At 41.8% G+C, this 27,882-nt stretch overlaps 1 protein-coding gene across 1 annotated transcript in view; it reads right to left on the reverse strand.

Annotated features, from left to right (window-relative positions):
- Positions 1-27,882, reverse strand: part of OBSCN (obscurin, cytoskeletal calmodulin and titin-interacting RhoGEF) — a 118,228-nt gene that overhangs the window by 70,498 nt on the left and 19,848 nt on the right. The window contains exons 6-33 of the mRNA XM_053468302.1: positions 26,823-27,089; positions 25,351-25,620; positions 24,548-24,823; positions 23,869-24,144; positions 22,839-23,114; positions 22,100-22,375; positions 21,238-21,513; positions 19,124-19,399; positions 18,308-18,583; positions 15,698-15,973; positions 15,016-15,291; positions 14,451-14,726; positions 13,736-14,011; positions 12,552-12,827; positions 11,929-12,204; positions 10,819-11,091; positions 9,875-10,141; positions 9,412-9,681; positions 8,681-8,947; positions 7,203-7,469; positions 6,368-6,480; positions 5,373-5,526; positions 4,337-4,498; positions 3,152-3,256; positions 2,467-2,733; positions 2,093-2,362; positions 1,430-1,696; positions 355-621 (exon numbers count right to left, since the gene is read on the reverse strand). Coding sequence (XP_053324277.1) covers positions 355-621; positions 1,430-1,696; positions 2,093-2,362; positions 2,467-2,733; positions 3,152-3,256; positions 4,337-4,498; positions 5,373-5,526; positions 6,368-6,480; positions 7,203-7,469; positions 8,681-8,947; positions 9,412-9,681; positions 9,875-10,141; positions 10,819-11,091; positions 11,929-12,204; positions 12,552-12,827; positions 13,736-14,011; positions 14,451-14,726; positions 15,016-15,291; positions 15,698-15,973; positions 18,308-18,583; positions 19,124-19,399; positions 21,238-21,513; positions 22,100-22,375; positions 22,839-23,114; positions 23,869-24,144; positions 24,548-24,823; positions 25,351-25,620; positions 26,823-27,089 — 7,074 coding nt within the window. The remainder of the gene's footprint in view (positions 1-354; positions 622-1,429; positions 1,697-2,092; positions 2,363-2,466; positions 2,734-3,151; positions 3,257-4,336; positions 4,499-5,372; positions 5,527-6,367; positions 6,481-7,202; positions 7,470-8,680; positions 8,948-9,411; positions 9,682-9,874; positions 10,142-10,818; positions 11,092-11,928; positions 12,205-12,551; positions 12,828-13,735; positions 14,012-14,450; positions 14,727-15,015; positions 15,292-15,697; positions 15,974-18,307; positions 18,584-19,123; positions 19,400-21,237; positions 21,514-22,099; positions 22,376-22,838; positions 23,115-23,868; positions 24,145-24,547; positions 24,824-25,350; positions 25,621-26,822; positions 27,090-27,882) is intronic.

Raw genomic sequence — 27,882 nt, forward strand, 5'->3', positions numbered from 1 at the left:
TGTACAATATTACCGGGAGTGAGATTCATTTCATAAAATATATCATTAAGGTTGATTTGGCATTAGAATAATACAGCTATTTTTTATATTTATTATTTTTAACAAATTAGCATCTTATAAGATACGCCAAGATCTATTCAAGGCTTCCTTCCTCCTTATAATAAATAAGAAGGATCTACTCTATGTGTAGCGAGTTCTATCACGTTACGGGTGACTGATACGCAAAAGACTTTTTTATAAAAATTGTATAAATTATTGCTTGCGGATCAATGTACATATTATTAAAACTCTCAATACCACTGTGATTTCAGTTAAAAGTGAGTTCTATGACTAGGCATGAGATAGTTCACCAACCTTTGACCTTCAGCTCGGCGCTGAGGGACAATTTCTTGGTGTTGAAGCTCACTGTCCCGGAGTCCTCTGGTGCCAGCTGTTTCAGGGTCAGCGTGTGAGTACCTCCGATCTTCTTAATGTCATTGACGTTGTTGGAGTAGAGGAGAGTGCCATTGAGGAACCATTCGCCCTCCTCATCGTCATGAGATAACTCACAAGAAAACATTGCCCCGTTTTCCTCCTCGACCTCTACGTTGGCCAGAGGCTTCAACACTTTCACGTCGCGGGCTAAGAAAAATTGAAATGAAAATGTTGCCACGTGACTTGCAATTTATTGTTTAATTACAAGAAGATGGATTACTGACTCTGGGGTCTGTTCACTACAAGAACATTTAAATTAAAGGTTAACTAAACTGACCAGACTGAACTGGACAGGAACCACAAAGTTTGTGAGTTTTAGGTGAGGGCATGCGATTTCAATAACAATGAATTGAGTTAATTCTCTAAAGGCTTATGGAAGAAATTAGAGGATTTTTCTCTGTGAGATAAACTCGATAAAGTTCCTCCTATAATTATTCATCATAATTTATGAACCCTGATATTACTCGGTTTAATTATTTGTTTAATATAATTACCAATAAAATTGCTTGATGAAACAATTAGAAATGGCAGAATTTTCTTCCTTCTATTCCATCGTTATTACTTTGAAATGCTTAGTTTTGATTGTTTATTCAATAGGTTTTTGGGCATGTGTTTATGGTCTACATATTCAATGGTGATGTTACTTTATTTTTTTTCATGAATTCAGTTATTTACCAGTATTTTCATCGAGTGCCACCTATTGGTAACCTAGGGCATTTTTCTTTAAGGACCAACTTATTGCATAAATAAAAAATATTTTGGAAGTAAAGGGGCGATAAAATTAGTTCACATATCAAAATTTATATTTTTCAAATGGTCAAGTATGTTTACATAGTATATAAAAAAATAACAATGTATCATGTGCCTTCCTTACTCGAGGCAGCCACTGTCAAAAAAAAGCATACTGTTTGATCCCTGAAGTGTAAAAAATTTGCCCCTTCCAGCTCTTTCTTACCTTTGACGGCCAGTGTGCCCGATGTCTCCACGTTTCCCGCTTTGCAGGTGTACACGCCGGCGTCGTCTGGATTCACCTTGACGATCCGGAGCTCAGCCATGTGCATGTCCTGTTTTATTTTGTATCTCTCTGATGGTTCTATTAGAGTTTTGCCCCGGTACCATTCTACAAATTTGGGTGCCGGTTTGAATTCGCAAGATAAAATGACAGTCTGGTTTTCGTTGACGCTCTTATCTTCCATTTTCTGGGTTACCTTCAGTGGGATATCTGATACAAAAAAAAAGCATATTTTGCGTCGCTATATTTTGTGCTACCCCTTTGAGCTTATAAAATAAAATAAATATAAAGGTTCATTTCAGTTCTATTTTTCATGTTAAATGAACATCGGAGTGCATTTTCCAGATGTCTCATTTTCTAACTTGAATAGCTAAAGAAGGTTTAAAAATGAATTCCATCCAAAATGCACCCCTATGTGCATTTCTTTTTTTTTTTTTTTTTTTTTTTTTTTTTTTTTATAGACTATACCTTAATAATTGATACATTATAAAAAAAAAAATTGCTATTTTTACCCATGTGCTGATTTTTCTGTTATTCTAATAATTAATCCTGGGTGTTCTTTCCGGGTTAATTCGGGTCACTGTTAAATCATTAGAACTTGAATACCTTTTACGACCAGGTTGGCCGAGGACTTGGATTTTCCAATATGAAACTGGACAGCTCCCGTCATCTCAGGGGTCGTTTTCCAGAGTATTAGACGGTGTGTGGTTCCTTCCTGCTCTATGGTAACATCCTTTCCGTCCTGAAGAACATCTCTGCCCAACATCCACTTTGGTGGCTTCACCGATACTATCGACGTCTCGCATTCAAAAGTCGCCTTTTCAGGCGTAGTCACTTCTACGTCGGTCAGATCTTTCACGATATTGATAGATTGTTCTAAAAATCATAATAATAATATAGATGAGTTTCCCAAAACACCAATAAGCACAGAGAAGGGTTTCCTAGAGCACCCCAAGAAGAAGACTACCCGTCACAATTACCTTCAACCAACAGCTTGGCCGACGTCTTGTCGTCTACAGCATCACAGGTGTAAGTATCTTCATCCTCAAACTCGGCCTCGTTAATGATGAGCTTTCTGTACAGTCCTTGGCTCACGATCTCATACTTATCACCCGGGGCGATCTCCTTGTCCTTTTTATACCAAGTCACGTTGGCGTTGGCTCGAGACACTTGGCACTCAAGGAACACCCTGTGTTTCTCGATGGCGATCTTGTCCCTCAACGGTTTGATGATTTTCACTGGAAGTTCTGTGGAATAAATGATGGTTATAAGATTATGATGTCACTCAATGAAGATGAGGAGGAGAAAAGTTACAACAAGAGACCAGAATCCAACACTAGAGGGTTAGATGGAATGGGAGGAGGTTTTACTGAGAGGGTGGTAGATAAGTGGAACAGCCTCCCAGCAGAAGTGGTAGAGGGTAATACAGTGAGGGTATTAAACATGCATGGGATAGACATACAGCTCCTGCATCTAAGACGAGACCAACAAGTGATTAAGGTTTGAATCTTTACAGCAGGAGAAACGGGTGACTAGATGGGGGCCGGATGGGGCCGATCTGCATCAAATATTTATCGAGCAAAAAAACGAGCTCGTTATACAAACTGTCTGGACACACGGTAGGAACATCGCTGTTACGGGAGGCTGCCAAGCCATTGAACGTACCTTTAATGCTCAGCTTGGCTCGGGACTCCGCTGCTTCAGCCACAAATTTAATTTCAGCTGCATCTTCAGACTGGACGCTCTTAAAAAGTAATACAAAGGTCCGTCCTAGAAAATACAATTCAAGATAATTACAAAAAACTGAAATCTTATTTTTTTTTACATTCTACAAGGGCAAATCAGAAATAAAGTTCATGTTTTTTTTCCATAGTGCTCTGTACAGCCTCAACGACAAAAATTAAAATATAACTTTAATATACGTTGCCCAGAGCTCCAGGGGCATCGACCTCCGCTACTCAATGCCGGTTTCAACCACTTATAGCAGCCAATGGCTGGTAGGGAAACTAAAGTATACTGCGCATGCCCAAAAGTAAGCAAGAGATCCTTTCTGCCAAGAGCACCTTCTTCAAGCCAAGGAGCTAGGGGCCGGAAAAAATACCCCCCCCATCCATTTGTACCCCCAAAAAATGTTAATTTAAATGCGACACTCAGCTATTATTAAAGGGCAGATGATGGCCGCTGGATCCCTTTAAATTTATTGTTCATTTTGTATTTTCTCTCATTGTTATAGCTTCGTAGAATCTGCAGACATTCTATAAATTACATGAAATAATTAATTATAATCATTTTAAGTGAAAGCTAAACATTTTTTTATTTTATTCGATCCACGACTAGGTGAGAACATAGAGCTAAACCCTTAAAGGCGCTTAACCTTAAGTCGTCATCTTTCTAGGTACTTGATCGATATTAAAAACTCAAGATTAGAGCTTAAAAAAGTTTTTTTAAAAACACTCCCGTGGAAGCTTCACTTCCGCAGTTACTCTTATAAAACATAGATGCTTGCCAAAGCGGGAAGAAACATAAACAATTTGTTTCTTAAATGCTTGAGAAGTAATAGCCCGTGGCAACTGGGAGTTTCCACAGCTTTTGGGGCCAAACTGGGCTTTCCATAGCTTTTTGGATTTGGTGGAACATTTTTTTTTACCCAGCTGTGATAAGGATGATACATTGTTTCATTTTAACCAATCACGGAACCCAAGACACCATAAGTGTTCTCTTTAAATGGGGAACGGGGCCACCTCTGCTGGTCCAGCTACCGCGGACAATCACTTGGTGGGAAGAAGTAAGAGGCAACTGGCGTGCCCAGGAGTATCTCCCCCAGCTTCGCGTCGACCTGAAGGCACTCACCTTCCTGGCGCATCTTAACATTGTCTCCCGCTCTTAGCTTTACATTGTTTTTGTACCACTGTGTCTGGACATCGTCGTGAGAAATCTGGCAAAGGAACGAGGCGCTCTCCTTCTCCACCACTTCCACATCCACCAGCGGCTTAATGATCTGGATGTCTCGTGCTATGGTTTGAATGGAGCGGGATGGATAATGAGACATGTATGTGAGACGGCAGAGACAACATGGTGACAGCCAGACGCATGCGCTCGGATTTGCACGAAATTATAACTTTAACCAAATTTTGACTAATTCAGTGATTCGTATGAAACTTTGTAAACTAAAGGAACGAGGAGCCTTTGAATATTGGTTTTGAATTTGAGTCCCTCCTGCCCTCTCCCCGGATTTTCCGGGAACTTTGCCAACAGTTCATTTTTATTGGAGCCATAAAAGATAGCAAATGACTTTTGGAGGAGTTCCCAGAAATTCTGGGCTATACTTCTGTCTGTGTATTGCGTGCAGTCCTGGAGACCCCGTCTCCAGAAGGATAATGATATTCTGGAGAGGGTTCAGCGGAGAACGACTGAAACAGGGGAACGGTTTACAGGATAAAAACGGAGGGATCCCAATATGTCCGGCTTGGAAATTAACCCCTTGCATTCGAAGAACCTTAATGTTTACTCATACGTATGTCGAATGTCAAGAGGTTAAGCGTTTAACTGTCTTGGAGATGCTTTATCTCCTTCTATCAATTCACTCTAATTGTGAGTGGGGTTAATTGTAATCGAATTTCAGAAAAGGGTTAAACATTATTTTTAGGTGGGAAAGTCTAGTAAACCTCACCAATACGTAAAAAAAAGTTTGAACATATCTTTTGTGTTTTTGAGCGATTGTTTCGAGGAGCTTTAAAAGAAAAGCTACTCATTGATTAGGCAGGCAGTGAAACACTCACAGGACAAATATCTGCATGTTAGTGATGTCATGGGTGATGTAATAAGGTTAGACAAAAAGCAGCCGGAAGCAAAATTCTTTGAACTGAATTAAAGGGCCGGTGCTCACCGTGGACTGTTAGGCTGGCCGAAGTTTGATCTTCTCCCGTCTGACAAATGTACGTTCCTTTATCTTCATACTCACACTTGTGAATTGTGAGACTCCTTTTCTTGCCTTGTGAAATGATGGTGATCTTCTTGCTTGGACGTAGCTGAGATCCGTCCTAAAATGATCCAAACGAGTGCAAATGAAGATCTCTATACCCTGTTCAGCTGTGTGCTTTATTCCTCTCATTCTCCTAATAAACTTCCTTTATCTGCAGACCTGGAACCGCCATTGTTGTCAAACACAACACTGAGCTGATGCTTTATGGCGATGCTAATGAAGTCCGTTCCTCCATAGACTTTTCATTAGTCAGAGACTGAGACTGAGCCATTCTATTGTTCCCCACAGGCAGTATGATAAGGAGTCGGGGTGTTTAGTAGATCGGGGATCAGATAACAGAGCGAGAATCATACAAATGGGTGATATGCAGCTGCCTGAAAACATTATATTATGGGGCAAAAAAGAACAGTGCAATATTTTACAAAATGAAGCGCTAGCTATCAAAAGTTTGGTGTGACTTTTTTTGTATTGCTGAATACAATTATTCATTATTATTCATAAAACAGGCATTAAACATTTGCCCAAAATAGCCTTCAGATACAATAAAGGATCTAATAGTAGGAGGAAGCATTCAAACTCCTAATTCGTTCAACCAGAGCGGTGGCCTTCAGCCCTCGTTCAGAAACTACCTATAGATATTTAGTTTACAAATAAGGGACTGTTATTTCATGGAAGCTGAGGTCGGGGGCAGCCTGTGGCAGAGTCAGCATTATCTAATCAACTTCCCGTCCTGAAGTTCTCTCACTTCTCCTACCCTCCACCTTTCCAAAGGCTGCCTGAACCAATCAACAACAATCACCAAATGAACAATGGGGGGGATTTAACTTAACGGGGAGGAATAATCATGCAGAAAGATAGGTGGTGTTTGTAATATACATGTATTGGATCTGTAAGCATACCTTAAACCACTTCACTTCTGCGTTGGACCTGGACACTTCGCACTCAAACGTCACGTTCTCCTTCTCTGGAGTGTCAATGTTTTCAAGAGGATGGGTGATTTTAACTGGAGGTTCTAAAAAAATGAAGAATACAAAGATGACAATCAGTTTCTTGACTTTTGATGCAATTTGGATGTTCTGGGAAGATCTGAATCATTTCAAGAGATGAGAATCCCACACAGATAGAACCCTGTGAGCCGTATGTCCAGGAGAAGGGAACCTCGAGCCATCATATGCACTTTTTACATTATACATTTTACATTATGTTCCATTTTGCAAATCACCATCACACCTGTCACACCTCACTCCCTCACACTTATCACAAAAAACCTCACTCAATCACGCCAATCACAACTCAATCCCTCATACCTATCGCACAGAACACCTCAATCTTTCACACCTATCATATCTCCTATCACACCCATCACAAAAAATCCTACTCCCTTACACATCACATCGCACTCTCATCACATCTATCACACAAAAACATCTCACTCACACCAATCGCACAAAACCCTAACACCCCTCATTCCCGTCACATCTAACACAAAAACACTCACTCCCTCACACATTACATCTCCCTTCCAAAACACCAATCACACAAAACACCTCATTCCCATCACACCTATCACACACCATAACTCATCATAACTGTCCATCACTGTGGATTAGGGCCTGTAGAGCTTGCTGTGTCATGTGCATGAGCATAAAATGGCAGATGGTAGTGGCTGTAGGCGGTCAGACGGCTGTGATGGGGATGATCTGCCATCAGGGTCTATGTTATAGAACTTCTTACCTTTTACGATGAGTTTGGCGGAGGTATGTATTCCTTCAGATTTAAACGAGACTTGGCCCGAATCGTCCTGCTCCAGAGCAGAGAGGCTTAGCCCGTGTGTCTTGCCCTTGGCCGTGATTTTGCACTTATCGGATGGCTTCATCTTGATCCCGTCTTTGACCCACCACCCCTCGACCTCCTCGTGAGACAGTTCCACCTCAAACGTGGCCGATTCTTTCTCGCAGACCTCAGCATCCCGCAGACCTTTCACAATCTTCACCTGGCGCACTGTGGGACAGCGAGACAAAGAAATGGTTCAAAGATTTGGAAAATTCCAGGTTATTTACACCACCATTCCTTGGTTTGGGGTCACTCGGAAGTTTTCATGGAAAACAAGGACATTTCTGGCTGTAACATAATTGGGAAAAGGGTTTCTAACCATAATCCAAAACAAATTATAAAAAAAACTCACAGAAAACATCAAATCTCATGCCCAAATTGTCAAGGAAAAAAAGTAATTGGTTTCTGTGAGACGGATCCACTAAAGTGAGTGCATCTGGGTTTATAAATATATTACCCCGTTCCCTGCTGTTTCTATACATATTATCGGGGCTTTTAGGGCTGTAGAACCCTGCGATCCCCTCATACCCAGCAAAAGAGGGTCATCAGGGGCGGAAAGACAGGAACAGAGGAGGAAAGAGGGGCATCAGAAGAGGAAAGAGGGACACCAGGGGAAGAGAAAAGTGTACCAGTAGAGGAAAGAAGTGCACCAGGGCTTTCCTGCAGGGGCATCAGGGAGTTGGGTGCAAAATATTTGAAACGAAGAACAAGCATATATGACAATTTATTTGAATATATATCATAACTATATTCTCAGAAGATATTTTTTTTTTTATACACAGTGTCCACCTCTGACCAACACAATCTGTCTACAGTATATTCACCAAAATAAAACCAGTGATCCCAGTGGCTTCCATGGAATGTGCTTTAAATACCAACCCTCCCCCCCCCCGAAGTTTGTCCGCATCAGTCCATAGGGTGCCGTGGCGCATGCTCTGCGTATTACGTTTCCAATTAGGAACGCAGTGCCAGCACTGTACATATAACGTTCATATTCACGTCTACTGTCCCTAATCCTCTCTGCTCCTGCGCTCTTCGTTGTCACGACAAAAAAATACTACAGTTTGCCGGCCCTTCTGCCCGTCTAGTCTGCCCATCATTTGTCTCATCTGTCCCTCTGCATATTAGGCTCTACCATTTCTGCTGGGAGGCTGTCCCGTTTACACACCCACTCAGTAAAGTAAAACTTCCTTAAATTATTATATATACATACATACATACATACACACGGTATATATAGTATTTTTGTTCTAAATTGAATTGTCACGGTGTTAAATACTTTTAGAGAATATTTTTTAAAAAACTTTTTTTTCAGCCATATTTTTTTCGCCACACGCGTTATTACCGGATACTTTATTACAGATAGGTTTAGAACTTACTTTCCACGGTGAGCTTGGCCTGGGTCTTATCGTCCAACGTCTCGCAGGCATAGAGTCCACGCTCTGCAAATGTGACATTTTTTAGTACGAGGGTGTGCTTAGTCCCTTCGGATTTCATCTCCAGGTTCTTGGCAGGTTGGAGAACAATTCCATTTTTCGTCCATCTGACATCTTTGGAGACCTTTGACAGCTCGATTTCCAGCTGGACGGTTTGTCTTTCTTCTACTGCGATGGCTTCTAGTTTCTTCTTAAATAACACCGGGGCTTCTAAAAACAGAGGAGGGGGGGTTATTTTGGGTAAGTCAGTGAACCTTACATTGAGTCTACAGGGTGAGAACATTTCAAAACAGAAGGTCGTCCATTAGGGACCTCATTGGAGAATCTGTGGATTTGCCCTGATGCCCTCGGTTCGTTGACTCTTAAAGCAGATGGGATGATACTTCACCCAGCCGTGTTTTTACCTCTTAATAAATCTGCCTAGTCACTATAGTGTAATTCATAACGAGCTAATTTACTCTGGAGATTCCTCCAAGAAAGGTCAACAGCTGAACCATCAATGGTAAGTCAACAAGACCAGGACGTCTTCCTTAGCCCCTGGAATTATTGAGGTTCTGCTCGGCAAGCCAAGCATATTGTGTCTTTTGCTGTTATCTACCCCCTCTAACGTCAAGCACCGACACCCTTTGATTTTCCACCTCTTGGTGTGTTGGGTTTTTCACTGTCGACCTTACCTCGGACCTTGAGGTTTGCGGTGGTCTTCACCCCTTCGGATTCTGCCATGATCTCGGCCGCGTCCTGCAGGCTCAGGTCATTGATAATAAGGCTGTGGATTTTGCCTTTCTTGCTGGTAGTGTACTTCTCGCTGCTTTCAATCTTAACCCCATTTCTGTACCAAGTCACCTCTGCGTCATCCAGGGAAATGGTGCATTTAAAAGTGGCCGTTGCTCCTTCCTCTACGACCACGTTGTTAAGCTCTCCGGTAAATTTGACCACTCTGGGAGCTAGAAGGAAAAAGGCCAGCACTTACTACAATGGACATCTCTGCATATAATATAGCACAGGGACAGCAAACACAACATACCCCAGTTGTTGAGGATCTCCATCTCCAGTGATGGCCACCTTTGTGGGTTGCCATTGAGATACATCGATCATATATTTCTGGAAGCCAGCTGTGACATATACATTCACGCTTACCTTTCGTAATAAGCTGAGCAATGGTTTTATCATCCCTGGATTCACAGGAATATTCTCCCTCGTCTTCAGCCCGGAGCCCCGTGATAATCAGCGTGCGTTTGGTTCCATCTGCTCGGATCTGGAAGCGTTTGCTGGGCTGGATTTCTGCCCCATTTCTCCGCCAAAGAACATCTCCCTTCACTTGGCTCAACTCGCAGGTCAGGGTGACCGTGCTCCCCGTCTCACCAGTGAGGGCTTCCAACTTCTGTAGGAACGTTTGGGGTATTTCTAAAATGTAGACAATAGGTAAAAAATTAGTTACCATTAAAAAATAAAAAAACATACAGCGAGCCACTGATAAGCTAGGACTCCTATGACACTCAGCCGAACACCAACAAACTACCAACTATGTACTCAGAAGAATATTTTTAAAGCTTACGGAATTTTTTTCCTTGGTTTCTACGAAGAATACGCAAGCGTTTCATAATTAAGGTTTATATTAAATAAAATGTTTATGTAAAGTTTTGTTAAGAATGAAACGGAAGCTTAGTTTCACTTGTAGGGTAACAACAAGGGCAAGAAACATGCAGCGCGCTTCTGGTAAACATAATCCGGTGTTTCCTTCCGGTAGGTGTCAGCGCTGACACTCACCGGAAGTTCACTGGAGGACAGAAGAGACTCAGTAGGGTCTTTCTATACCGTGCAGGGATATGATTGCCCTCCCTGCTCCCCTATTCTAAAAAAAATAAACTGAGGGAAAAATTAAATATAAAAGAAATAAAAAAAAATATATATATATATCTCTAGAGTGTAAGCCTGCGGGCCGAGCACTCTTTATCTAATGTATTGGTTCCTCTTAGGTCGGTCGGTTCTAGGTTTGTCAGACCCTTCGAATGTAGGGACTGTAAGAAGTGCTGCGGGAATTGTTTCCACTATATTAAAAATAATAATAATAATAATCTCACCTTTAACCTGTACTTTGAACTCCTGCTTATCGCTTTTCGTCTTGCAGGTATACTCGGCGCTGTCTGTTCTCTCTGCCATTTTCACTATGAGAACTCTAGAGGCCCCTTCGGCAGATATTTGGTACTTCTTGGTTGCCGTGAGCTCGGTTCCATCTTTAAACCATTTCACTTGGCTACTGTCTGGGTGGACCGCGGTTGCCAGTGTAATGTCCTCATATTCCTGGACAATAATCGGCTCCTTGTGGGAGGGCTTTAAGAATTTGGGCTCTGGTTCTAAAAAAAATTGATAAACGATTAAATTCCAAGATTTTATAGGCAAAAAATTGTACTGAGAAATCCACCTAGTCCCTAACAAAAATAAATTAAAAAAAATGGGTGGAGCTTTGCCATAATGGTAATTTTATGGGTTAGAAGTGGGAGGGGCATGGCTAACCTAAATTTACACTTACCCTAAATAAATAAAGGGCAAGGGGTTTTTATACTTGAAGTTTAGTGAGGACACAAAATGGGAGCAGGAAATTTCACATAAATTACTACTTTAAAAATACCTACATTAAAAAAAAAACCACAGAAAACACAAAGGATAATTGGTTTTATAATTAAATATTGTGCATTTTTTTCAATAAATTTGTTAAGAATAAAGTTCTGAAAACTTTATTGTGTCCGTATATATGTTAGTTATATGTTTTAAAAATAGCTATTAGTATCGATATTATGGAAAACAAGGAAATTTATGCCTACGACGTGATAAAATGTGATGCGAGTGATCAAGGGCTTCTGAATTTCTGATCCATTTCATGTTATTTTAATGGACAAAATTTTGTTTTCTTTCAAAAACAAGAACATTTCTTGTGACCCCAATCTACATCCCTTTTAAATTGCCCTGTATTGTTTTTTTACCCTTCCACTGACTAGAATTCAAATGAAAATAGTACTGGAATATTCTTTCGAGGAGCCAACAGACATATTTTTTGTAAAAACATTATATTTATATGAATAAAATAGTGTGAACTGTCGATGTCAAAGAGATCACAGACTGAAGATCGTGGGATGGGCTGTTTCTACTACAGAAGCAGGTAAACCAACTAAGAAGAAGATGGTTCCACTCACCTTTCACGTTGATCTTGAAGTTGATTTTCTGTCCGCCGGCCTCACAGCTGTATTCTCCGCCATCTTTCTTCTCCACCTGCTCCACCACCAGACGGCGGGATTTGCCCTCAGACTCTACCCTCACCCGCTTGCTGGAGGTGATGAGCTTCCCCTCTTTGTACCACTTCACCTCGGTCTTGTCCTGGGACACCTCGCAGCTCAGGGTGGCCGTCTCATTCAAGATGGTCTGGACCTCCTTCTGGACCTTCTCCTGGTTGATAAATGCAGGCTCCGGTTCTGGAAAATGTGTAAAAAACGTCATCTATGAGTCAAGGCCTAAACACTTCATCGTCAGGGTGTTTTTATAGCATACTTCATGCTGGTTGCCTCTACCTTTTCGTTGCTAAGGTTCACATTTCATTAAATAATTTCACTAAAAAAGAAGCCGCCTAAAACCATAGCTTTATCTCTCAATAAACGAGGCTTTACAGGGTTTTAGCGGACTGTATACAGACAGGAGACGATTAGACCATCAGTCGCAATAGAGACGGGTAACGTTTTCTTGAAGAAGTGGAGTCATATGGACTTCTATGGCCCTGAATTCTCCGTAAAGCCACTTTTAAACCTAACTTAACGCTCTTCACCTTTGACGTTGATCTTGAAGTTGATTTTCTGCCCGTCAGCCTCACAGCTGTATTCTCCGCCATCTTTCTTCTCCACCTGCTCCACCACCAGACGGCGGGATTTGCCCTCAGATTCCACCCTCACCCTCTTGCTGGAGGTGATGAGCTTCTTATCCTTGTACCACTTCACCTCGGTCTTATCCTGGGACACCTCGCAGCTCAGAGTGGCCGTCTCATTCAAGATGCTCTGGACCTCCTTCTGGACCTTCTCCTGGTTGACAAATGCAGGTTCTGGTTCTGAAACAAGATAATTATAATGTTTTACCTAATCAGTATATCCCTTAACTGCAGTGGTTATGGTAATTTTTTAATTATTAATTGAAAAGCTAAAATTAGCTATTTTAAAATTGTATTTGCTAAGTAATATTCATAAGTCATTGTGGCGATGTCTATGTTCACACACAAGGACCCAAGGAACGTCACTTTTAGATTTCTTACCCCTGGGCTCACTCGGTTAAATAGATCTGGTGCTTTAGACGCAGTCCTTAAGCACTGAGTAGGGTGATAAATGCATGCGCATGAGTGTCCCTCCTACACTAACCGGGACTGGGGACACCGGGAAAATGCATGGTTGGCCACTGGTCAACATCTCCCCATTCTAACCTGATCTGCTCCAGAGGTACATAGGGTGCTGTAGTGTGCAGCCGCCAGCTGGATGGATATGCCCGGCCTCAAGCTATATCAGTATAAAGAAAAGTAGCCTGTGGCCGCTTATTTCCAGCTGCCGGCTGGATCTATATCATCAGGTGGCCGTTGGCCTTAAAGTTGCAGCGCTGCCTCATCCTCGCCAGTCTGGTCCTACAGACATCCAATTCAATCTAATTAAAGCTCACGAGCGCAGGACAGGAACAGCTCTGGCTAATTTAGGGGAAGCATCTTGCTATTGATTCTGTTGCTTATATTTATTATAGTCTAGGCTACCGTATCACCCAGGCTCCAGCTACAGGATGCCCGGCCTTTTCCAGGGCCGGGAAGATAGTCAGTGAGCAGTAATGCGGATGTTGCGTGCGGGATTTTTATTTCGTATTTTTCATTCATTATTATGAGTAAAGTCAAATAAGGTGAGAGCATGCAGTTAAAATTTCTAAGCTCTAGACTTTCCCGGGTAGGGTCGTTTATTTAATAATAAAATGTGGTTTATTCACCTTTGACGTTGATCTTGAAGTTGATTTTCTGGCCGCCGGCCTCACAGCTGTATTCTCCGCCATCTTTCTTCTCCACCTGCTCCACCACCAGCCGGCGGGATTTGCCCTCAGACTCTACCCTCACCCTCTTGCTGGAGGTGATGAGCTTCCCGTCTTTGTACCACTTCACCTCGGTCTTGGCCTCAGACACCTCGCAGCTCAGGGTGGCCGCCTCGTTTAAGATGGTCTGGACCTCCTTCTGGACTTTCTCCTGGTTGAGGAATGCAGGTTCTGGTTCTAGAAAACATATCAGTATTAAACATTTTAACCTTAAAAAGGCTTACCTTTCTATATGAAGCTCTCAGGTCATAAAGTCATTCTGGTGCTTTTCATATTCAAGGATTTTTTATGGGTCACTTTATGTAGAACCAACATCAACATCATTGGCAACATTCACATTTTATAACTAATCTTAGTAAGGAAGAACCTCGTAAAACTAGAGTTTGATCTTTCACTAAATCACACTGTACAGAGTATTCACAGACTGTATACAGACAGGAGACGGGTATAACATGCGTCACAACAGAGACAGGTGACACCTTTCTTGAGGTAGAGGAATCAAATACACCTTTTTTGGCTTGTATTTTAAGAGAGCCCATTTTAACATCAACACTCAGAGCCTGTCGACTAAATAGAAAGTGGAAGTCACCCAAAAATTTTACACTCCTTTCCTCACCTTTCACGTTGATCTTGAAGTTGATTTTCTGCCCGCCGGTCTCACAGCTGTATTCTCCGCCATCTTTCTTCTCCACCTGCTCCACCACCAGACGGCGGGATTTGCCCTCAGACTCTACCCTCACCCTCTTGCTGGAGGTGATGAGCTTCCCGTCTTTGTACCACTTCACCTCGGTCTTGTCCTGGGACACCTCGCAGCTCAGGGTGGTGGACTCGTTCAAGATGGTCTGGACCTCCTTCTGGACCTTCTCCTGGTTGATGAATGCGGGCTCGGGTTCTGGAAAATTACAGGAAGGGTTCAGAGACTTCTTATTTTCTAATGTTACGTAACATATTTTTATCCCACTTTTTTCTGATACATAAAACCCATTAAAAACAATGCACTGTGAGCCCGTACATGTATGGGCTTTGTCATGAAGGGGTTACATTTATACATAATAAAAAAAATATCAACATGGAGAAATATGCAGACAGTTAAGCTGACAGAGGTCTTTTGAAGACTTGTATTAAATATCATTCCGGAATCCCGTTGACAACCCGAAGAAGAGTTGACATAAGATGCTTACCTTTCACATTGATCTTAATGTTGATTTTCTGTCCGCCGGCCTCACAGCTGTATTCTCCGCCATCTTTCTTCTCCACCTGCTCCACCACCAGACGGCGGGATTTGCCCTCAGACTCTATCCTCACCCTCTTGCTGGAGGTGATGAGCTTCCCGTCTTTGTACCACTTCACCTCGGTCTTGTCCTGGGACACCTCGCAGCTCAGGGTCGCCGTCTCGTTTAGGATGGTCTGGACCTCCTTCTGGACCTTCTCCTGGTTGATGAATGCAGGTTCCGGTTCTATAAAATATATTGAAAAATTAACATTTCTATCTTATGACTAATTTGCTTATACATGTGAAGGTCTAAATATTAAGGCTGTCAAGTCAGTTATTTTTACGGTACCTCTACGTTGGCCACACTTGCGCAAAGCCATTGGGAAGGTTATATTTTAATACATTTTCTTAGAAAGAGAAAAGCCTCTTAAAACTGAGTTAGAACTTTCACTAACGGAAAACATTCTGACGATTCACAGATTGTACGTGAACAGGAGACAATTATGAGACCAGATGTGACAAAGCCAGGAGAATCTCTTTTTTGGTTGGTTGTAAGAAATGGCTTCATGTCCACTTTTTTGGTCTCAGGGGGCCTCTCCAGTAAGTAAAACTTGGAAGTCACATAAATGTTTCCCTGTTACGAGACTCACCTTTGACGTTGATCTTGAAGTTGATCTTCTGTCCGCCGGCCTCACAGCTGTATTCTCCGCCATCTTTCTTCTCCACCTGCTCCACCACCAGACGGCGGGATTTGCCCTCAGACTCTACCCTCACCCTCTTGCTGGAGGTGATGAGCTTCCCGTCTTTGTACCACTTCACCTCGGTCTTGTCTTGGGACACCTCGCAGCTCAGGGTGGTCGACTCGTTCAGGATGCTCTGGACCTCCTTCTGGACCTTCTCCTGGTTGATGAATGCAGGCTCTGGCTCTGAAAGAAAAAATATTTTATTATTAATTATTATTAGTTTGAAAAAAGAAAACGTATCATTTTATGTGCTGAAAACATCTCTCAAACCACTCTGTTGAAAAAAACTAAGGTGCAAATGAGTTAAAAACAGAATTCCAAAACCTATTAAAAAGAATAGGCAAAAAAGGCCTTTCCTATGTTTGTAAATATGTTGAGTAATTTTTTTTTTACATTTCATTTAACTAAAATAATTTTGACCCAAGGAACGCATTGAAAAAATAAATCAGAATATATTTGAACCTCACAGGTACCCTAAAAAAACTTAATGATTTAAAGTCTACCTTGGAGATCTTATTATAGCCAAGTAAGCCCCTGTGTTCTGTCTCTTCTCCTCCGGCTTTCCTGCCCCTTTAAGAATGTCCCGAGACGTGACTCTTCGGGTTCGAATGGCAACGTCAGCGGAATCCATGGCGGCAGAAGCACAGGTACTATAAATGACTGATAATCCTTCCTGACTTTTAAAGGGCTATCAGTTTTCAGTTGGCGCGTTAATCCCGAATGTCACGACTGACATGGAAGAGTGATCTATAGCACAGCTGAGCCAGACGTTCCAATTATAGGTGGAGGATGCGCGGTTAGCCTTCGATGTTGGGAACTAAAGCCTCCGCGCCGTCACCGGACAAATAAGCTGCTAACGTCTCCGTTTTGGCTCAATAAATTAGGGGTAGTTTAGGGAACCCAGAGAAACTCTGTATTCCAGAGACTTATTTACGAGGGTTTTCCCGGCCAAGCTGGTCCTATGTCCGTCGAAAGGTCAATGCAACAGGTCAACCAACCTCATAGGAGAACAAATTTAGAACATAGAGGCAAATACTGCACAAGAATAATGTTAAAATAAGGATAAAACAGAAAATTAAAGTATTCTATTTAGAATTCCCAGATTATTCCCATTTCTAATGTTGTTTGTCAGAGGCATCCTGTTCATTAATATTATCTTGTAAAACAAAACATTTTTGAACATTACATTTTTTATTCGTTTTTTTTTTAAAAGGACAAAGTAGTTCTTCTTCTTCTTCTTCTTCTTCTTCTCCTCCGTCTCCTTCTTCTTCTCCTCTTTCTCCTTTTTCTTATTCTTCTTGGAAAAAGCCTGGATTTGGTCTCTTGTGCAGTCTCATCATGGCCTTAGAAGTTAAGAATTTAGCTAAGATGGACTCGTAATTCTTTTTTGAGACTTTAGGGCCAATCCTCAGCATAGAAAAAGTAGGCAAGAGTTGTCTTCCTTCTTAGCTCGTCATGAAAGAGGCCAGCCCCCCCCCCTCACCGAAGAAGCCCGTGGCTGCTGAAACGTAAGTTCAGTGCAGGAGTTGCCTTAAAAGGGTGGTAGATAAGTGGAAGAGCCTCCCAGCAGCAGTGGCAGAGGCTAATACAGTGAGATAATTTAAACATGCATGGGATAGACATATGGCTAACGAATCTAAGACGACCAACAACTGATTTAGGTTTGAGTCTTTACAGCAGGAGAAACGGGCGACTAGACGGGGGCCGAATGTTTTTTTTCCACAAATTCTACGTTTCTAAAGTAGACACCATTAAAGTCATCTGGGCTCTTGGTGATTTGGGGTCTTGTTGTGTTCCCCTAACAAGCCCCGCTTTCCTTTAGTTTATATCCATTATATATATGATTATAGTGAAGGCCCCTGGAGTTTATCACACCTTGGCCCTACATGTTCAGTCCATCTGTTCGTTGAATACGCATCATAGTACAAGCCCTTCTTTAGATAATAATGTTTCCCTTACAAAAAAATACTGCAGTTTTTCAGAAGTAATGCTGCAGTTTTTTGGACATGAAAAAACTGCAATACAGCACTTTTACTGCACTTTTTTGTTTATATTGCAAACCTACAGTTGTACTTCAATGTACTGCAGCTTTATTGCATTTGTGCTTCCGTACAAAAATAACTGCAGTAAAACTGCAGTACAGTGAAGTACAAATGCAGTAAAACTGCAGTAAATGTGCAGTAATACTGCAGTAAAAGTGCAGTATTGCAGTTTTTTCATGTCCAAAAAACTGCAGTATTTTTTTCGTCAGGGTTAAACTATTCCAATACTTTTAAAATGGAAAATAGATATTTTTGGGTGTTTGTCGTAACCAAAGACGTTTGGTAATTCAAAATCTCACATATCTTTTCTATATGTCTGAAGAAGAGACCTCCTAAAAGCTTAAGCTCCACAAAGTCTACATTTAGAGATCATAAAGATGATAACTTTCCAAACATTCATATAAAAGTACATTTTACATTTGGAAATTATGGAAATATTGAGAATTTGCAAAAGACAGCAGATGGTTCCACTCACCTTTCACGTTGATCTTGAAGTTGATTTTCTGTCCGCCGGCCTCACAGCTGTATTCTCCGCCATCTTTCTTCTCCACCTGCTCCACCACCAGACGGCGGGATTTGCCCTCAGACTCTACCCTCACCCTCTTGCTGGAGGTGATGAGCTTCCCTTCCTTGTACCACTTCACCTCGGTCTTGTCCTGGGACACCTCGCAGCTCAGGGTGGTGGACTCGTTCAAGATGGTCTGGACCTCCTTCTGGACCTTCTCCTGGTTGATGAATGCAGGCTCCGGTTCTGAAAAACATTGAAAAATGTTAATAAAAACTATATAATAAAATTAAAGCTGTCTATATTTAGAAAGATTTTATTTTTTAAGGCCTTGCTGAAAACCTATAAAATGCCCATAGAGAACTATTTTTACATGGGCTGTAATTGAGGGAAGGTATTCCATTATCTATAGGCGTTCTATTCAGGATTTGCTCCAGAATTAAATCCATATGTGTTGTTCTAAGAAACCAACATTGTCTCACTATGGCCAAAATACTAATTTATACAAACTTAGGAGACCGAGGTGTTTCGTCGTAGTGGATGATTGGGGTCATCTAAGTTTGGAATAAATTGTCTATGTGAATTTCAATACAAACACAAACTTATTACCGTTCTTCATCTAATGACTGATTCGAGTATTTAAGAAGATAAAATAGAGTTAAATTAAGTTTATAATTGGTTGTTGTGTAGGAAAGAGTTGATCTATAATGAGGATAGAGAAGAGATATTGGATATTATAAATGTTACCTAAATCTCAAGAATTTAACAGTTCATCTTTTCGTTCACCTTTCACGTTGATCTTGAAGTTGATTTTCTGCCCGCCGGCCTCACAGCTGTATTCTCCGCCATCTTTCTTCTCCACCTGCTCTACGACCAGACGGCGGGATTTGCCCTCAGACTCTACCCTCACCCTCTTGCTGGAGGTGATGAGCTTCCCGTCTTTGTACCACTTCACCTCGGTCTTGGCCTGGGACACCTCGCAGCTCAGGGTGGTGGACTCGTTCAGGACGGCTTGGACCTCCTTCTGGACCTTCTCCTGGTTGATGAATGCAGGCTCCGGTTCTATAAAAACATCCAAAACAGAACATTTCTATCTTATGACTAATTTGCTTATACGTTTTAAGGTGTAACCGTTAAGGCTGTCAAGTGATCCTGACACATTGTATCATTTAGTTCTTTTGACGGTACCTCTATGTTGGCCACACTTGCGCCAATACCATTGGGAACATTATATTTTGATACATTTTAGTAGAAAGAGAAAAGCCTCTTAAAACTGAGTTCGGACTTTCACTAACAGAAAACATTCTGACGATTCATGGATTGTACGTGAACAGGAGACAATTACGAGAAAAACTGTGACAAAGCCAGGGGAATTTTCCTTTTTTTAAAGAAATGGCTTCATGCCCACTTTTTTGGTCTTTTATTCACAGAGAAAGCGCTTCAACGTCAGTCCTCAGGGGGCCTCTTGACTAGGTAAAACTCAGAAGTCCCATAAAAGTTTCCCTGTTACGACGCTCACCTTTGACGTTGATCTTGAAGTTGATCTTCTGTCCGCCGGCCTCACAGCTGTATTCTCCGCCATCTTTCTTCTCCACCTGCTCCACCACCAGACGGCGGGATTTGCCCTCAGATTCCACCCTCACCCTCTTGCTGGAGGTGATGAGCTTCCCGTCTTTGTACCACTTCACCTCGGTCTTGGCCTGGGACACCTCGCAGCTCAGGGTGGCCGTCTCATCCAGAACAGCCTGGACCTCCTTCTGGACTTTTTCCTTGTTGGCAAACGCAGGTTCTGGTTCTGGAAAACGTGTAAAAGTTGAAATTTTCTTGAATTTTAAAGCAGTTCACTTCCCTCGGCCAAGCTCTGATTGTTAAGGTCATAAAGTTATCCTAATATTTCATTATGAAGCTATTGTATGGTTCACCTTAGATGGAACACACATATATCCATATCATTATTAACATTACCATTCAGAACTTATCTTATTAACAAAAAAGCCTTGTAAAATCAGAATAAATATAATTCTTCACTAAACCAAGCTGTTCTTACTGTATTCACATGCTGCATATGAACAGGAGACGGTTAGAACATCAGCCTCAAGAGATACAGGTGACTCTTTCTTGAGGAAGTGGAGTCATATAAAGTTCTGAGTCCTGTATTTTCAGAGAACCAACTTTGACTCCTGTAGCACTCTTAACGTGCCTTTCCTCACCTTTGACGTTGATCTTGAAGTTGATCTTCTGTCCGCCGGCCTCACAGCTGTATTCTCCACCATCTTTCTTCTCCACCTGCTCCACCACCAGACGGCGGGATTTGCCCTCAGATTCCACCCTCACCCTCTTGCTGGAGGTGATGAGCTTCCCGTCTTTGTACCACTTCACCTCGGTCTTGGCCTGGGAGACCTCGCAGCTCAGGGTGGCCGTCTCATTCAGAACAGCCTGGACCTCCTTCTGGACTTTTTCCTTGTTGGCAAATGCAGGTTCTGGTTCTGGAAAACATGTACAAGTTGAAATTTTCTGTCTTATAAGCAGTTCACTTCCCTCCGCCAAGCTCCGATTGTTAAGGTCATAAAGTCATCCTTATATTTCATTCTGAAGCTATTTTATGGTTCACCTTAGATGGAACACACATATATCCATATCATTATTAACATTACCATTCAGAACTTCTTATTAACAAAAAAGCCTTGTAAAATCAGAATAAAAATAATAATTTTACACTAAACCAAGCTGTTCTTGCTGTATTCACATGCTGCATATGAACAGGAGACGGTTAGAACATCAGCCTAAAGAGATGCAGGTGACTCTTTCTTGAGGAAGTGGAGTCATATAAAGTTTTGAGTCCTGTATTTTCAGAGAACCAACTTTGACTCCTGTAGCACTCTTAACGTGCCTTTCCTCACCTTTGACGTTGATCTTGAAGTTGATTTTCTGTCCGCCGGCCTCACAGCTGTATTCTCCGCCATCTTTCTTCTCCACCTGCTCCACCACCAGCCGGCGGGATTTGCCCTCAGATTCCACCCTCACCCTCTTGCTGGAGGTGATGAGCTTCCCTTCCTTGTACCACTTCACCTCGGCCTTGTCCTGGGACACCTCGCAGCTCAGGGTGGTCGACTCGTTCAGGACGGCTTGGACCTCCTTCTGGACCTTCTCCTTATTGATGAAGGCAGGTTCTGGTTCTTGAAAATTTCCAAATAAAAAAATAGAAGGAATAGTTGAAACATAAATCTGGTTTCCTTTTGGAGTCAAGAAGGAATCATCCCCCTCCAAGTGACAAAATGTGAAAAATTGCTTAATTAGGGTTCTTGGCTTCTTTTGGATCAAAAGCACAAAGGGTATGTGGAAGGATGAACTTGATGGACTTAGGTCGCTTTTCAACCTATATTACGGTGTTATTATGTTAAATCTGAACATTGGTATGTGAGTAAAGACAAGAAAATTGATGTAAATGGAAACAAACTCATTGGTCCAACTGGTATTAGAGGCAGAGGACGGTCGGTTATTATAAAACCCTACACCATGATGAAATGGACCTCATACCGCCAGTCAGGTTACTGAAAGGGATTACTAATTTATTCAATCCTCTATTGATATACTCTTTAAATTATAATGTTTCACCAGATTTATTTTACTTGTATACACTCACATTTAGTATATTTTATTTTTAGCAGTTCATTACTGGGTAGCAAAAACTCCACAACTCCTCTTATTTTTATATTTATTCCTTTTGTTTTGGTTGGTTTTATTCACATGTGAAGTGCTCACCTTTGACGTTGATCTTAAAGTTGATTTTCTGCCCGCCGGCCTCACAGCTGTATTCTCCGCCATCTTTCTTCTCCACCTGCTCCACCACCAGACGGCGGGATTTGCCCTCAGATTCCACCCTCACCCTCTTGCTGGAGGTGATGAGCTTCCCGTCTTTGTACCACTTGACCTCGGCCTTGGCCTGGGATACCTCACAGCTCAGGGTCGCCGTCTCGTTTAGGATGGTCTGGACCTCCTTCTGGACCTTCTCCTGGTTGATGAATGCAGGTTCCGGTTCTATAAAATATATCGAAAACTGAACATTTCTATCTTATGACTAATTTGCTTATACATGTTAAGGTCTAAATATTAAGGCTGTCAAGTCATCCCGACACATTGTATCATTTAGTTCTTTTGACGGTACCTCTATGTTGGCCACACTTGCGCAATACCATTAGGAACGATATATTTTAATACATTTTCTTAGAAAGAGAAAAGCCTCTTAAAACTGAGTTAGAACTTTCACTAACGGAAAACATTCTGACGATTCACGGATTGTACGTGAACAGGAGACAATTATGAGACCAGATGTGACAAAGCCAGGGGAATCTTTTTTTTGTTTGTTTGTAAGAAATGGCTTCATGTCCACTTTTTTGGTCTTTTATTCCCAGAGAATCCGCTTCAACATCAATCCTCAGGGTGCTTCTTGACTAAGCAAAACTTGGAAGTCACATAAATGTTTCCCTGTTACGAGGCTCACCTTTGACGTTGATCTTGAAGTTGATCTTCTGTCCGCCGGCCTCACAGCTGTATTCTCCGCCATCTTTCTTCTCCACCTGCTCCACCACCAGACGGCGGGATTTGCCCTCAGACTCTACCCTCACCCTCTTGCTGGAGGTGATGAGCTTCCCGTCTTTGTACCACTTCACCTCGGTCTTGGCCTGGGACACCTCACAGCTCAGGGTGGTGGACTCGTTCAAGATGGTCTGGACCTCCTTCTGGACCTTCTCCTGGTTGATAAACATGGGCTCCGGTTCTGCAAAATAGACCAATGAATTGCTCTTACTGAAATTAATTTAATGTTTGCAAGGAAAGAACTAAAGATAGTGTCTTTAATGTCTTTAAGCTAAATATATACATAGAAGGGACTAAAATAAAATGGATTCTATTTCCAAAATATTCTTTTTCCTACACAGCGGTATTTATTCAAACTTAGTTTAGCAGAATTCCAAGCAGTTTGAATTCACCGTCAGACGGGTAACAAAATTAACACTGAAAGCGGACTTTGCTATGAGGCTGAACGTGTTATAAATACAGCGTATCAGCTGCAGTTCTTGACGCATTGCTTGGCGTCGCCCAAAATGGGAAGAGTCTGTGGTTGTTTTTTAACCAATTTTCCATTATTTTTGTTTAGTCAAGTGAGATTATTGTTGAGAGAACATTCCTTTAACATATTTTTGTAGTTCTCCTCAATTAATGGGTAGGCGTTGAGGTATAGAAAGAGAGCGGATGCCGTCGGCCTTACGGAAGTCAATTCCTTATGATGGTTGGATTCAGGATCATCACCATTTTAAAAAAGTATAATTGTTGGGGCAAGGTGGTGCAATGTGGGGTATTCCTTTTATGGGACAATCATAAAGAGGGGGTCCAGGAATCATAGCTTACAGTTTCACTCATTCGAATGGACAACTTGACAAACTTTAAAATGCTCCTGTATCTGCCCTAACACTATCATTAAATTAGAAAAACTTTTCTTATGTGTTTTTATGCTGAAATATGTTTTTATTCACCTTTGACGCTGATCTTGAAGTTGATCTTCTGTCCGCCGGCCTCACAGCTGTATTCTCCGCCATCTTTCTTCTCCACCTGCTCCACCACCAGACGGCGGGATTTGCCCTCAGACTCCACCCTCACCCGCTTGCTGGAGGTGATGAGCTTCCCGTCTTTGTACCACTTCACCTCGGTCTTGCCCTGGGACACCTCGCAGCTCAGGGTGGCCGTCTCCTTCAAGGTAGCCTGGACCTCCTTCTGGATCTTCTCCAGATTGGTAAATGCCGGCTCTGGTTCTGGAAAATATATCATTTTTTTTTTTTCCTTATGACCAAAAAATTTCCTACTCTGAGGGTCTAAATGTCCAAGTCTTCCTGAACCCTTTTCTGGTTATTTTTATAGTAGACCTTTTGCTGGACGCATCTACCATATCACTGGTAACCTTCATATGTTATAAACTAATCTCTCTAGAGAAGAAGACGCCTAAAAACCAGTGCTGGCTCTTTTCACTAAATGAAGCTCTACTCAGTACTCACGGAGTGTATACGCACAGCAGACACTTCACACCCTTCCTACAGGAGTGAAGTCCTATTTCCACACTTTTTTGGTCGTAAGTTCTATGAATACCGACTTCAACATCAGTCTCCAGGGCCTCTCAAACAGGTATGACTTGGATGTTGATTCCATTATAACCCTCACCTTTCACGTTGATCTTGAAGTTGATTTTCTGTCCGCCGGCCTCACAGCTGTATTCTCCGCCATCTTTCTTCTCCACCTGCTCCACCACCAGACGGCGGGATTTGCCCTCAGACTCTACCCTCACCCGCTTGCTGGAGGTGATGAGCTTCCCCTCTTTGTACCACTTCACCTCGGTCTTGGCCTCGGACACCTCGCAGCTCAGGGTGGCCGTCTCGCTGAGGACGGCTTGGACCTCCTTCTGGACCTTCTCCAGATTAGCAAACGCCGGCGCCGGTTCTTTATTTTAAAAAAATGTTATCAAATAGATTGAGTTTCAGTTTGCAAGTTATATTGCACTATAAAACGTAAATAAAAGTCAAAAGTATCGTCTAGAATATGTTTTCAAGTAAACAGATTGTTCTGGGTAAATACATATTTATATTGATTAGAATACTGATTTTTATTATATTTTTTAATATTGTTATAGTTTTTTTTTTCATTTAATAATTACATACTCCCAATTTCCAAGCCTATTTTTAATCATAACTTTAAGTCAAATCTAAAAAATATTTTTGACAAATTTTTGGGTTGTTTTTTTTTATAGAAATATATTTTTTTGCAATTTTACAAAGTTATTAAATAATTTATTGTTTAAAATCTACCTTGAGGAGTTCTCACTTAAGGGCCAAAGAATGGGATTCCTTCAATACACTGCGCAAGACCCCCAAATAAGAAATGCTTTGCATCAAATAAAAATTTAATTTAAAAAATAAATTCAGGATTTAGATGATGAAATAATATATATTTTTTATCTCTAAGCTCACCTGTAACTTTTAAATTAAATGTAACGGCGTCAGAACCGACTTTGCACGTGTAAACGTCTTCATCTTCTTTCTTTACCGACACGATCACCAGTTTGTTCTCTTTCCCCTTCGTTTCCAGGAAGAATTTTTTGGATTGTCGGATCTCTTTGCCGCCTTTATACCACGAAACCTTGACGTTCTCCTCTGACATTTCAGAGACTAATTCTGCCTGCTCACCATACGTTACCTTCACGTCTCTTGCCTTCTGCGTGTTTGTAAAATGAGGGAGCGCTACAAATAACACAAAAAAAACAAAATTTTAAATAAAAAAAAATATATATAATATATAATAAGATAAAATTGGGGAGGAAACTCGTAGAAATACCTAATATTACAATTTAGATTTTTAGACTAGATACTGTATCTGATAAAAGTTTATATTTGAAATATTATTTTTATTCATGGAAAAAAATCTAATTTAAAACAAACTCATAAATATTCCAGTTCTAGAGTTTTTTACATTTTTAGTTTAAGCTTTTTCTTAATGTTCAGAATGACTCAAACTTACGGTTCTACCTTATAAGTAATTTAAGCAGCTGCTTATGCCCCGAAATGTTATTTCTTCAATCAATTTCTGCTTCAATAAATGGAGACGCAGATCAAGAGAAACATTGTTACCCCGGAGCATCTGAGTTACCCCAAGTTCTAAAGTCAGTTGCCCACAGGACCTATAAGCGCTTTGGTCTCCAAAATGTAATTTGAAGGCACTGCTGCTTCGCATGTCAAGGGGGCAACTAAATATCTTGCACGGGGGGCCATCTATTATTCAGTTTCCATCAGCCATTCTCTTGTCTTGGGGCTTCCATGAGCATCCGATGCCGAATTCCACCCCATAACCTGCCTTCAACTGGTTAAATTGCCCAGTCCCTGCCTAGTGAATGTACGATTCGGTGCATCCTCGCCCCATTAGAACAGCTGCTGCATGGACAGTTGGAGGATTCATCTTACATACTGTGTGTGCGCAGCCCTCGCTCCATCGGGGGCTTTGTCTACTAATGTAAGTTCTAAATGGCACGGGAGCTACGGAACAAATGGATTCCTGGCATAGTCCGGATGCCAGTTAGGGGCTAAATCACATGGCATTAACATGTAATCCACTGACATCATCCGAACAAACCAAGGGGATTTCTCATGCTACGGTTTGAGCCGGAATCGCGTTCATCAGACGACCTTCTCTGCAGCCATGGAAAGTATGCGCCAGGTTAACGGTTCTTTTCCTACCGCAAAGACTCAAACCTTAACCAGTCGTTGGTCTCGTCTTAGATTCAGGAGCCGTATGTCTATCGCGCGCATGTTAAATCCCCTCGCTGTATTACCCTCTACCACCTCTGCTGGGAGGCTGTTTCACTTATCTACCACCTTATCAGTTAAGTAAAACATCAAAAGAGAAAATTAAGGGCAACAACCCAACAATTGCGCCATATTTCTGTTACCTTTTACTCTCAGCTGAGTCGAGTTCTCGATTCCCTTAGAGATGAATTTTACTTCCAGCTGGTCGTCTTCCTCGGTGACGCTCTTGATAGTGAGAACGTGCGTGTTCTTCAGCCTCTTTATCACGTATTTCTCGTTGCTTTGCACGGTTTTTCCATTTAGGAGCCAGAGGCCGGAAGACACGGTGGTGAGGTCGACGGAGAACGAGGCGTCTCCTCCTATCGTAACTTCAACGGGTTTCAGGGGAGTTTTCACCGAAGGAACGGGTTCTGAGGGATCGAAGAGGAGCAATAAGACGGTTTAGGGGATTCCACAGAGAGAATGAAAAAAACTCACCGGCTACTGTGGAATCTCATGAAACCTAAAGAACCAGTGATGGGAGTGATAAAGGGCCATTGGAACACAGGAGTGATGGGAGTGATAAAGGGCCATTGGAACACAGGAGTGATGGGAGTGATAAAGGGCCATTGGAAGACAGGAGTGATGGGAGTGATAAAGGGCCACTGGAACACAGGAGTGATGGGAGTGATAAAGGGTCTCTGTACGCCTATCAAGAGATTCCATTAAAAATCAGCCGTTTCCAGCTACAATAGTCATTTCCAACATTAACCCCGTCTGCGCTGGATTTCTCATACATTTCATGTTATTTTAACGGACAAAATGTGCTTTTCTTTCCAAAATAAGGACATTTCTAAGTGACCCCAAACTTTTGAACAGTAGTGTGTATTTATTTGGTGTTACTTTAGTATATTATGTTTAGTATGTTATGTTATTGATGATTTTGTTTTCTCCCGGGGATTCTGGGAGTGACAAATGAGGCAGAACAGTGCGGATTTGTCTGTCGGAAAAGGGTAATGGGTGGTGTTATAATGAGGCTATTAAGGCGCCAATCAAGTCCCAAAGGACCCTGTCATCATTTTGACCCCAGATCAGATCCTGTGAGTTGCCGGTTACCAGGATCCGTACCCGGCCCGGCCATTTGCTCCGCGTCTGTCGCTCTAGTATTAGACCCCTGGAATCTATTAACATGAGTTATCCATATGTCTCCTGTGCTCCGCATGG

The sequence above is a fragment of the Spea bombifrons genome, chromosome 5, assembly GCF_027358695.1.
Source record: "Spea bombifrons isolate aSpeBom1 chromosome 5, aSpeBom1.2.pri, whole genome shotgun sequence".
NCBI lineage: Eukaryota > Metazoa > Chordata > Amphibia > Anura > Pelobatidae > Spea > Spea bombifrons.